General features: G+C 43.5%; 1 protein-coding gene across 1 annotated transcript; it reads right to left on the bottom strand.

Annotated features, from left to right (window-relative positions):
- Positions 1–2,274: 2,274 nt before the first annotated feature.
- On the bottom strand, positions 2,275–10,069 carry LOC124673099 (ubiquitin carboxyl-terminal hydrolase 19-like). The gene is made up of 11 exons (XM_047209262.1): positions 9,663–10,069; positions 6,709–7,639; positions 6,548–6,630; positions 5,933–6,018; positions 5,685–5,847; positions 4,970–5,090; positions 4,702–4,859; positions 4,023–4,107; positions 3,571–3,783; positions 3,169–3,230; positions 2,275–3,071 (listed from the first exon to the last, which is right to left on the bottom strand). The coding sequence occupies exons 1-11, from the start codon at positions 10,067–10,069 to the stop codon at positions 2,366–2,368; spliced, it is 3,015 nt and encodes a 1,004-aa protein (XP_047065218.1). The 3' UTR covers positions 2,275–2,365.
- Between the last annotated feature and the right edge of the window lie 2,800 nt (positions 10,070–12,869).

Raw genomic sequence — 12,869 nt, 5'->3', positions numbered from 1 at the left:
TTGGCGACTCAACTGTCATTCTGTCAACGCTGTTTGTGTATCATTTCGTGTGTTCGTGATCAATGCTGTTGGCTCGTCGCTAGCTGCCCACCAACGGAGACCAGATTTGTCATCTGCTCTTGATGGCACCGAATCAACTTAGCCAGCGCCCAGGCATTGAAGTGCGATTTTATGGATGGTCAAAGTTGGGCGTAATCGACAAGGAGGCAAGGACCAACCAAAAGTTAAGGAGGCAACAACCAACCAAAAGTTAAAGAAGAAAGTCCATTTTTCGTCATTGAGCTTTGTCAAAAGTTTATTTTTCGTCCTAAATATTTTTTAGGTACAAATTAAAGGAACCTTCAACTTTGCTAATCGACCAAACAAACGGTTTTGCTGATTTTAATGGGTTGGAAGAAAAACCACGGCCCAAAGGGAAAAAACCTAGGCTAGTTCCAACCCAGAATGAAAAAAAAAAAGAGGAAGGTCGAATCAGGCGGAACTGGTCGTGGGCAAATCAAACGGAACTGATATCGTGGGTGAATTAGCGGAACCTCGTTTCTCTCTTTTCCTTCCAGTTATTTTCATGTAAGCGACACTAGAAGCCCTTGCAGAGCCACCGCACACCGCCGCTTGCAAACTACACGCCGGATTGGTTTTGTTCTCTTTTATTTGGTGATATTCAGGTTGGTGATGGTGAAAGTTGGGTTTTCATATCAGATAAACAAAAAGCCATAGTCAATGCTGTAAAAAATTGGGCCCCAAGAGCTTAACATAGGAACTATGCAAGGCACATTTATGCCAACTGGAGGAAGAGCTATAGAGACAAGTAATGGGAGAAGAATTTTTGGAGGATTGCAAAGGCACCATGTAAGATGTTGTTCAACTATCACAAAGCAAAGCTAGCTCAAAAGACAGTTGATGGTGCTAAGGCAATCATGAAGACTGATCCAGTGCATTGGTGCATGGCTTGGTTCAGGTTAGGATCCAACTCAGTAGATAACAATACTTGTGAATCTTTTAACAACTGGATAGTAGGAGCTAGGTATCTTCCAATCATAAGCATGCTTGAAGTGATTAGAACAAAGGTAATGGTTAGAATTCAACAACAAAGATCAAAGTGTGGTAGATGGAATCAAGATATTTGTCCAAATGTTTTCAAGAAAATTAAGACTTGGATTGTACAATCTGGTCACTGTCATGCGGTGTGGAATGACAAAGATGGATATGAGGTTAAATACTTTGGTCATGGATACACTGTCAATCTCACAGATCGAGCAGACTTCCAGCTCTAGATATTGGCAACTTTCTGGACTGCCATGTCCTCACGCATTATCCCAAGGTGAGGTCCTCTTTTCGGCGTGTCGTTCGGCAGAGATGTGACGGAAGCGGAACTCCTGGCTGTGGAGGAAGGACTGCGCCTAGCTCTGCATTGGATACATCTGGGGTTTACGATGGAGACAGATTGTGCAGAGGCCGAAGAGCTTATCAGGAAAACAACTCCAAATACCTCTGTGTTTGACTTTAAAGTCAGTGTAATTCATGAATTATTAAGGGAGAGAGACACTAGAATAGTTAAGATCAGTCGTGTGATCCATAGTGTTAGTCATGAGTTGGCTAAACTAGCTAGGGTTCAAGATCATACTGAATTTTGGCTCACGAGCTTTCCTGAGGAAGTTGCTGCAGCTATAGCTCTAGATTGTAACCTGTGTTCTAATTAATGAAAATCTCTTTCCCTACAAAAAAAAAAACCCTAGTTGCCGAGCCTGATAGCGTCGAGCGCGACTTCGACGAGCCTGATCGCCCAAGACTTGACGCGGAGGACGGGCGGGCCCCAACGTAGCGGATTGGGGGTGGTGGAGGTGCGGAACCACCCAGCGGTCGAGCGCAGCGGTGGACGAGCTACCGACCGTGGCATGCCGCCACCAACAGTCGAATCACGATTAGACGATGGGAAATCGAATGCACTGCTTTGGTTTTTTCATTCTGGGTTGGAACTGGTCTGGTTTTTTTTTCCCTTTTGGCCGTGATTTTTCTTCTAACCCATTAAAATCAGCAGAACCATCTGTTTGGACGATTAGCAAAGTTGAAGGTTTCTTTAGGACGAAAAATGAACTTTTAAGAAAGTTCAAGGATGAAAAATGGACTTTCTTCAAAATTAAACTATCCACCCTAGATAGAGACCAAAGAGCAAAACATGGCATGCACCGACTGACTTTCTTCAAAGTTAAACTATCCACCCTAGATAGACCGAAGAGCAAAACATGGCATGCACCGACTGGAATTTCTTGCATCTCTACAAACTGGCATTTTTTCATATTTCCACTGCAACGAGATAATAACAGGAGCTACATTGTTGTTTCTCTACAACCCAAACCCCTCGATATCAATAAAATGTTTGGGCGGTCCTTTCCCTAGCCGATCTTCTCGACAAGACACTGCCCCTGGCTTCTCCAGGGTCATGCTCGCTACCACCTAACTGCCTATATTGTTCTGTTAACTTACTACTCGAATGTTGTTTACTTCGGTCAGTGTACGAGAAGGATGAGCTGCCACCACCATCAAACCAACCCCCTCCTCTGGTACTCTCAAACCTTTGCTCAGCAAACCCATCAGCACTACTCACGTCCCGGCCTGATGAGCTGGTGCCCAAGGTAGATCTCGACCGGGAATAGGTTGGATAGTCCATTTCCTCATGTGCTGCCGTAGAGCCACCCGGGTACATTTGATCTGAGGTCCCAAAAAAGTACTGTTCGTACTCATCAGTGCTGGTCGAATTTCTTGTGCTTTCGCTGCTATCAGTGCTTATGGTGCTGTGTGACCCCGCATCCGAGTTGCTGAACAGCGATGAACTCTCACTTGGACTTGGAGATTCCGCTGGTGGATATGGTGGCTCTCCAGGTTCGTCAAATCCACGGGTGAAGCTATCTGTCATGTGATCTGTATGCAACTGACCATTTGGGTGTCTGTTCAAGGATCCTCGTTGCGATGGTGCAGGTCCCAGGTTTGCCTTATGCTTGGCCTTCTTCGCATATGCTGGGTCTTGAACTACCATTGCTTGTCGCACAGAGCTTGGCGCCCTTGGTGAACACCTGATATAGTTAATGCAAGATTTAGAATGACCTGGACAGGAGGAACACACACAAAATTGCTAGTATCTGTTCAGAAAAGAGGAATGCTGGTGTTCACCTTGCATAGAGCAGCATGTAAGCACACTTCGACATGACATTTTCCAGAGATACAGGTTTGACCTGCACACAGCAAAGACCACCTATTTAGAATAGAAGATCACTATATCTGATTCTTATAGATAATAACCCTCAGAGCATGTAGGTTCATGTGCCATATAATATTTTTTCTGTTGTATTACAAACATAATACATTATGCTCACTATACTCCAATAAGATCATTGCTAATCCAGTAAGGAGTATTAAGTCGCATTTTATTGAAAAACTAGAACCAAACATGAAAACAGGTTTACCAAATAAAATTAGGTATTGACATGTTGAGATTAAAAAAAAATGCTGTTTTTAATAAATGGGCAGGCCTAGCCCATAGCCACCTGTTCTAAAAGGTAAGTATAAGTATACCTGACTGTCATCTGTCTTGTACCACTTCCCATGAGTGTCCTTGACATAACAAACATAATGACCAGAAAAGGCAGCATTCATAACATCATGATGGACAACCACTCCATATAGGCTGTAAACAGGAGAAATGTCGTCTCGTGTGCTCATGTAAGAAGATAAGTTCAGGGTTTCTGGGAATCTGATGGCTTTGCTTATCTTCCCAAACTTGCCAGACTGTACACATAAAAAGGGTGAACTAATTAGTGGATCTCAACTTGTAAGGTTTATACTTAATAAAAAAACTAAAACCCATTAAACTATGAATTCCAGCAAAAAAAGTTAAATACATTCATTTTAGAATTTGTCAACAGATAAGAGAACTATGCGCAATTGGCCTTGGCGTCTAGCCCTTGGGGATGTCATATTGACAGTTCACTCAAGGAAAACAAACAGGTTGGTACTTTATACGGTACCTGATATCTTTTCAATGCAATGGTCAGGACATTTGGAGCTTCTGATATTGTCAACTTCTTCTTTGCGCGCTCATAGGATTTGCATCTGACATTACAGGGAGAGTATTAGCGTTAGCATTAGAAAAGCCATCTCACAATTAGCCACTTAAACTTTTAAAGTAAATCAATGACCTGGTGCAGTTCAGAACACACACAAGCAGTCTACACTGAGAAACCTCAACATGCTATGGTCCCACACACCATCTTAGGTAGTCAAAGCAAGAGGTATAAAATGGCACAACCAGCATATTCCATAGAACACATTCATACCATCTCTATGGTAAAAACTGAAACTGTTATTAGCATACACTTTGTTATCTTACAATGTGTTCTTTTGCTACTCTTGGCTGGTACTCCTGAACTTCGTAACATGCCTATCATTTGTTCTGTTTTCCATTCAATTATGTTTCTGCTGTTCAAGCCCAAATTTATGGTAATGTTTGCATTTCCCCATAAAATCTCCAACAAGATGATGGCAAAATACTATCAAGCCCTAATTCCCAGCATGTTTAGGTGGCCTAAGAGGTCTGGAGGCCTTTGCACACAGTACTGTAGCTGAAGAGCCTAGCATGGTGAAGTTTCAGTGATAGATCTGGCACAGAATGAACAGGTACAGAAAGCTAAAGATCAATAACCAAACCTGCTGCATTGGTATCTATTATCTCCATCCATAACCTCCGTAGATGTAAACCGCTGAAGTGCTTCTTCAAGAGAACTGATGTCTCCATCTATTTCAACAGTAAGATCCAACATGCGCTCATATTGCTCAGAACTAACATGGCACCTTGTGCATTTTATCTACAAAAGAAGCAGAAACAGAGTGAAACAGTCAATAGGAATATACTGAAAGCAATCTCAGGTAACTGAATATACAAAATAACAAATCTAAGATGTTTTGTGAATAAAACCTTAGATCGCAGATAACCCCCAAATATTAATTGTACTAGTGTGGTCTCTTCAGCTAAACGATGAGCACCACCTGTTCTGGCTTCCTTCATGCATACAGATTGCATAGCATCAATGGAGTGCCTGTAAACATGTCAGGTAGTGTGGTACCATTAAAAACTACTCTTGGAAAGGTTTGCCCAAAGTAATTAACTAATATACTTATTTACTTACGACAAAGTCATTCACAACAGTACAACACTAAGCGTAGTAACATACCCAAAAAGCCTACTGTTAGGTAGCTGTTCTATCGGGTTTTCCACTTGACATTCAGGCAACATTCATTGATAAAAAAAATGCTTATCATCACCTGGCTGGAACAATGAATTCCAAACAACTATACTAAGTGATGATCAACTGAACTTCGGTTTAACAGGAAAAGATAAATCAAATGAAAATTTATAATAGTTGACAAGATTTGGAGGAACACATCCAATAATGCTACACTGCTGCCTCACAAATTGAGCCCTAGAAGAAGAACATCCATATACTCTATGATTCTAAAATAGCCCATCCACCACGAGTAAAGAACCACACACTGCAGATGTATAGTTTATCCTTCCACTACACATCATAACTGGATCATTTAAGGTATAACATCGATATATTCAACTTAAGAACTAAATTACTGCAGAACCTCTGCATAACCTCATAGATTAAACAATATCGGTTTCTTACCGAAGGAATTCGTGAGCATCTTCTTGTTTACCAGGGCCAAAGCTACTTCCAATCTCGTGCAAATGGGATAATATCCCAGTTGGTGACAAGGCAGTCTTGCCCTGCTTGCCCTCCACGATAAGTTTTTCAAATTCACACATAAAACACCATTCTCTTTTGGAACCTACAAATCAAAAGATTACCATGTAATTATTTAAAGTGCAATATGGAGAGAAAATGCTGTAAGAAACACAGTACTGGGAACTTACAATTTTTTGAATGAAGCCCTCCCAGAAGATATGATGTAAGTGGTCGAGTAAACATCAAGCATTGAAGAACAGCATTTGCGTAGCAACTGCAGAAGTTTTTTTAAGAAAAAAAGGTTAGATAGGGCAGGGACAGAACAGAACAACGTACTCAATAGTACCTATACTACTGCGACAACAGAGAGTCTAACATAATGTTCTATGTACTGGCGAGTCATCCACAGCAGGACAAAAAATTCGAAGAACAACACTTTCATGACATACAACACTATCAGAGCATGATGGAAATGGAGCTAAAATATATTCATCTGATCACTTCATATACTACCCCCATCCCAAAATACATCCGTATCTAGAAAAAGTTGAGTCACTCATTTTGGGACGGAGGGAATCTCACTTCTTCAGTAACACGTTATTATGATTGCCCCTAAGGGAACAAACCAGAAAAATCTACTCATATGTCAACCAGACTCTAATGGAAGTAAAATGCAAAGTTGCAAACAGATTACAAAGCTAGAGATGCCCATACAAAGAGTGGGGTGAACCTAACAGAAATACAACGCATGCCAGTTAGTCTTTCAACATGTTACTTTTCAGAAATAGTAATTCACTATTTACCTATTGCCAAGGTTATGAAGACCAAAAGGGTGCAATTCAACCTTTTCGTAGAGCTTGATGAATAGATCATATGGAAAAAGTGTCTGAAAAACAAAAGTTGTTAGCAAATAAAAGTAAGAAAATAGATTACTAACTAAGCAGAGATACTCGGTTTAATTTACCAATTCTGATGGATAATGCCTCGCAACTTTTGGTGCTGTTTGTTGCCTGACAATCTTCTTCAGAGATGTTGCAAGGCTATTGGATGTTGATCCTGCTCTATCTGATGGATTATCAGCCCTTTTTGATGGGTTAGATGTTACAGAACGGCCACCTTGAATGGAAGTAACTTTATCAGCAGCCAAGACAGATGGCACAAATTTTGAGCTTTCAGTGTTGTTTGTAGCTGTACCAGTAGCTTTTGTTTTGCACTGTTCAACTTCAACACGGAGAGAAGTCCTATAACTTTTGGGTGCTGGCACAGCAGTTACAGCCGCTTGGGAATTGCTCTTATCTGCTGGTTTTGTAGTATGATTAACCCGAGAGCAATCCTCGCTGTCATCACCATCCTGAGTGCTACCATGTTCCTTGGAATGAACTGACAGATCTTCATGGACGAAACTGCTAAAGCCACTCATCTTCGGTGCAGAAGCTTGAGATTTATGAACTGATATCCCATCCAAGTTCTTCGTGTAGGAGCCATTTTCAACAAAATTTGTAGGTTTGATGTTTGATTCTGTCCGTTTGCTGTCAAAGGATGCTACTTCGGGGGTACTTTGAGAACGTTTAACGACACTGTCAGAATTTCCATTTTCAGGAACCTCTGCGGTAGCAGATACCTCTTCGAAAGGTGTATCTTTCTTTTTACCATTTAAGCTTGTCACAATATGGTTGGTGCCAGAACTTTCAGACCCAACAGCAACAGGTACGCTGATTTCAGACACCGGCTGTACACCGGCCACCATATTCTCTTCAGATGCTCCCTTTTGTTGAACGATTCCTTCTGTTGCAACAGAAATTGCAGCTCCATCATCTGGCCTGGCGTTAGCACTTGGTGGATGGCATTCATCTTTGTGACCTTGTCTCCAGTGGGCTATCTGGCATTTGAAGGAACTGCGATGAACCAGAGGTAATCAGATCAGGATATTCAAATGCCAAATTGTCTGTATCAGCATACTGTTAAGTTCACAAAATATGAAAATAATCAAGTGCGTATATAAAGGTTCAGAACAGGATGTAACTATACTCAAGACCATTACTTCAAATACTACAGTATGATCAAATAAGCAGGCGGAAATACCTATATTCAGCTAATGGCAATTGGAGTTGGACAGCCCAAGTTCTAATACTTAGGATGTGACTTAAAACAACCTTCCTTCACTTCCCAACCTAAGTGGCTTATTATATCGTCCAACACAGGGACTAATATGGTAAATACATGCCACTTTCTAGCTAATACTTTGACAGCTGTGCTGTTGCTCACAAAACATTAAGTGCAAAGTACTATTGTAGCACCATTGTTAGCCTGTGCATTTACTCACTACCAAACTGGTGACATTTTTACAAGTAATCCAAGAATGCAGAGTACACTGCAATCGCGCACAAGGGAATTTTGTACTAAAACATTCTCATGGTAATGAAACTTACTTAGCCAGAACGAGCTAGTAATGAAATAGGAGTATGTCATGCCAATATGGGCATAACATAAATAAATAAAAGTCCCCCTCACTCATAAACGAATCCAAGAATCACATGGGACATTTTTTTAGCTGGATGCACCTCAGCCATTCAGTTTTTCGTTATTTGTTCCAACTGAGACAGGCAATGGGTTGCATGAATAAACTCAAGATATTGTTGGCTTGCTTGTACGAAATGTGTGTGGCGGCATTGCATTAAGGTGCCGTAGCAATATGAACTACGGATATGGTTATTATCATTTTTTGTTTTGCCTATCCAAAGTTGCAACACCTAAGATAATAATATGTGACACATCAGTATACCAGGCTATGAGCACATGATTGTTTTTGTCATTTACACAGAAACGATAAATAACATTACGAATCTTCTTCTCAAACACTAAGAACTGAATATGAATGATGATATTCTCATGTGCTGATCACTCTGATCCGCATTGCCAGTGCAAGCAAATGAAATCAAAGGGGAAAAGGAAAAGGCATGAGCAGTTGCTCATGCAAAGATTCAGCAATCGGGCCTCATACAGCGAATCAAACATGCATGTCATTTCCACCGCACATGGACTAATAATATCTAACGCTGCCTACAGGTGGCTCAACCATTCTGGACATTTGCCTAAATCTTGCAACATATCGATGCTAGTACTTACCATGACAAGAGGACATTGTGATACTCAAATAGTACAGTGGTCATCTAGAAACACGTGGTTCGCTAAAAGATAGTTAACACCATAAGGCAGGCCGTGGTCTATGTTGGTTGATAAAAAATAAGGCAACAGATTGATAAGTTTTCTGGAACCGGCACAAAAGATAACTTGGGAATCGGGGATACACAGCAAATGTTCAAGTTTACGAGGAAAGGCAACATGACAGGGTGGCGTTCAAATAGTACAGTGCTCATCTACAAACATCTGGTTTGCTAAAACAGAGTTAATAATATCATAAGTCAGGCATGGTCTATGTTGGTTGATGGAAAAAAAAGGCAACAGATTGATACGTTGTGTGGAATCAACACAAAAGATAACTTGGGCATCAGGTATACAAAGCAAACGTTCAAGTTGGCGAGGAAAGGCACAACCCCTCCAATTAAAACAAGAGAAGTGAGCCCTTAGCATCCTAGTGCCCTTCCAGAAGACAGTAATAGTAATGGCTGACAAATTCAAGAATAAGTTCCATGGAGCTAGAGCTTGCAGAGGAGGGTTGGAAATAGCCCTAACAGACTTGGCACATGAGATTGGGGGAAAACTCCAAATTTTCTCGATCTACCAGCCCACAACATGTTATTGCTACCAACCAACCTCGAATTTCTACAAGAAACAGAGCAATCCCACCTCGAATTGCACGAATCGCAGTCTGTATTCCCCCAATTTCGCAATGAACCCGCCGAGATTAGACGAACTGAAAAGGGGATTAATTAAGAAGAGGGTTGGAGCCCAACTCACCAGTACTTGACGGCCTTGCACTGCTTGCACCGGAACGTGGTCGGCCTGAAGCACACCGCGCAGACCCCCGCCGCCGTCGCCGCCGCCGCCGCCGGCGCGTGTACGACCTCCTCCTCCTCTTCCTGCTGCGTCGGCGGGGGCGGAGCGACCCACACGGGCGCCAGGGGCACCTCGGCGGCGTGCACGACGCCGGGGAAGAGGTCGGAGTAGAAGGCGCGCACCGACTCCCGCTCCGCCAGCTCGGACTCCTCGGCGGCTAGGCGCGCGAGGCGCCGCACCTCCTCCCTCCTGGCCGCGGCGCGGCGCAGCGCCCGGCGCGCCAGCAGCGCGAGCACGGGCACGACGACGAGGACGAGCATGACCACCGCCCCCGCGGCCGAGGAGGACCACTCCGCCGCGACCACCATTGCGCGCGCGCGTGCGGTGTCAGTCGACGCCTCTCCCGCCCCCGCCGCCTCTCCCGCGCATAGATCTGTCGGAACCGCCGGATCCGCCGCCCGATTCCGCAGTCGCCCGGCCGGAATCCGCTGCTAGGGCTCGGCGATTTCCAAAAAATTCCCCTTTTTTCTCGTCCTGCTGCGTTGTGGTCTTTGGAAGTGACGGAGAGGCAGCAGCAACCAGGAAGGAGGAGCCGGCGGTATTCGTTTCCACTCCAGGAATAATAGCAGGCGGGGGTTAACGGCACGGTGACGGCAGTGTAGGAGGTCCAAGACAAGAAAGGAATGGGTTCCCCACCAGGTACCGTGTCCCTGCCGGCCGTCCGATGGTCAGCCAAGGACGCACCGGGGCCGTCCGATGCGATGGCCCCACCCTCTGTGTAGGAGAGAGGAAACGCGGGAAACTATTTTTAGCAGGTGATTTTTCCGGGTACCCGCCAATTATGTCAGGGGCCCACGCTCTGACGGACCCGCGTTCACCTCTTCTACTACTGTACCGAGGTTGGGTTGCGCGGAAATTATTGTTTTCCAACAAAAAAAGGTCATGCGAATTTCGCACCGGAGATATCTACCGTTGGAAAGTATGCTTTACGTGCTTGGTTCTGATCCACCCAGGCGTCAATTGTCGCGTTCCAAACCCAATTCATGACTTTTACTCGGTTTTGGACCAAGATCCGATTCTTTTCTACACATTATTAATGTCCTTTATTCGCATTGACGTTTTCCAGCTAAGAGTCTTCGTTTTATGGTAGTACTAGTATTTACTTGTTTAATGGCAATGGTTACCCGAAATTGGTCCTGCTCCCCTGGATGTGAGGGGGGAACAAGTTTAATGTGCCAGATGTATTTTCGATCTCCTTTGCTAGCTACAATACGGTTTTGGGGTTAATTATGTCAGTGTTTTGACCAGACAAAACATTAGGTCCACTCATGCAAAGGAGACTAGTCTATTATTATGTCACATAAATGCTTTGGTTTATTCAACAAGATATATTTTCATTTTGATAGCTTTAAGGTTAGTTCGATATAGCATGCGCCAACTTTGTTAAAACAAAGCTCAGAGCATATATCTATCACCATACTATGCCACGTCGTCCCGACGAGCGCGTCCCATTTGACATAATTGGCCAAAACTCTTCAATGAGGTACAACCAGATACAATAAAAAAAACTTAATATGGAAAACTATTGATAAAATAGGGTAGTTGTTGTCACAAATGCTAAATTAGAGGTTAACAAATGCTAAATGCTCTAAGACACCCAAGTTTGGTACTCAAAACATGGTAACTAGCATCAAAATATAATCCTTTTAACACCCACGCACATCGGTTCCAAAGTTTAGACATGTTTTTGGGTAAAGCGAGATATCCAATCAATGTGATGTTTTAAGTTATCATCAAATTACTTTTTTAACATTACCATTCCTAATAATTGTTTGTTAATCCGACAACTTGCCATACCCCGATTCAAATAGACAAACGTGACTGAACGTCTATATTAGTGTCTGGACCCGATCCAAATAGATCAAAACGGACACATTTGGTGTTTGAAATAGATCCGCTGAAGATGCCCTAATAATATCGGCACAGCTGCAATGCCAAAAAGGGGAGCTGCAAGCCAGAGAAGGGAGAATGGCAAGATGCCATGATTAACAGGAACGGAGGCATATCCAATGATGTGAAGTTAGATAGGCCCGGGAAAATTCAAAGTGTAGCCTGAGCTACACATCTCCTGTTCTTTTACAAAATTTGAATTCAATATTTAAAGTTTCAAAAAAACTATTTTTCTGAATGTAGCCAATGATGTACTCTACCGATGTGCAAATTTTCATGATGAAATACGTATATTAGAGGCTGTACAAAAATGACAAATTCTAACAAATGTTGGAGGTTTCAAAATTTATATTGTTCCCGTTTGTAGATCCATGGATTTGTGAATTTTCCATTGACAAGCGGAGGCGCGCCTTTCTCTGGACCGGGGAGGAAAACTGCAATGGTGGGCAGTGCAAGGTTGCCTGGACCGACGTCTGCGTCCCCAAAAAACTTGGTGGACTGGGCGTCCTTTCTATTCAAGCCCAAAACTCCGCTCTCCTCACTAAGTTCCTCACGAAACTACACTCTGACTCCTCCGCTCCGTGGGCTGCCTAGTTCCGGTGTCAATACGGCTGGAATGGGCAACACGATATGGGGGACCAACACTATCTAGACACTCCCGTCTGGAAGGACATCCTCGCCGGCATTGACAAGTTTCGTGCCATCTCTCGAGTGACCATTGGCAATGGGCACTCAACTGCTTTTTGGTTCGATCTATGGCTGGGTAACTCGCCGCTCCATGCTCGCTTCCCTATTCTGTTTTCTCACTCTGCCCGCCTCAACGTCAATGTCGCCACTGTCATCCCACATGGCCTATCTTGCTTCCTGGTTCCCCGCCTCTCTGCGGCTGCCACAGCTGAGCTTCGAAACCTTTCTGTTGAGCTTCGCTCGGTGCAACTGACCCTCAGCAACCGGGATATTAGAGTCTGCCGTCTCACGAACAAACCGCTTTCAAACAAACACCTCTATGCCTCTACTTTCAGCCATCTGCAGGTCGATGATGTGGCGACCAGAATTTGGAGGAGTGCTGCCCCCCTCAAGTGCAAGATCTTCTGCTGGCTTGCTCGGAGAAAGCGTCTTCCAACCAATGAGCGGCGCTTCAGGCACCACCTTACCAACTCTGCCACCTCACTAGTAGGAAAAGCCTCATCAGTGGCGCACGAAAATTTGATTCTGTGG

This window comes from Lolium rigidum, chromosome 1 (assembly GCF_022539505.1).
Source record: "Lolium rigidum isolate FL_2022 chromosome 1, APGP_CSIRO_Lrig_0.1, whole genome shotgun sequence".
Classification (NCBI taxonomy): domain Eukaryota; kingdom Viridiplantae; phylum Streptophyta; class Magnoliopsida; order Poales; family Poaceae; genus Lolium; species Lolium rigidum.
The sequence above is the reverse complement of the archived record's forward strand: the minus strand, read 5'-3'. Positions and strand labels throughout refer to the sequence as shown.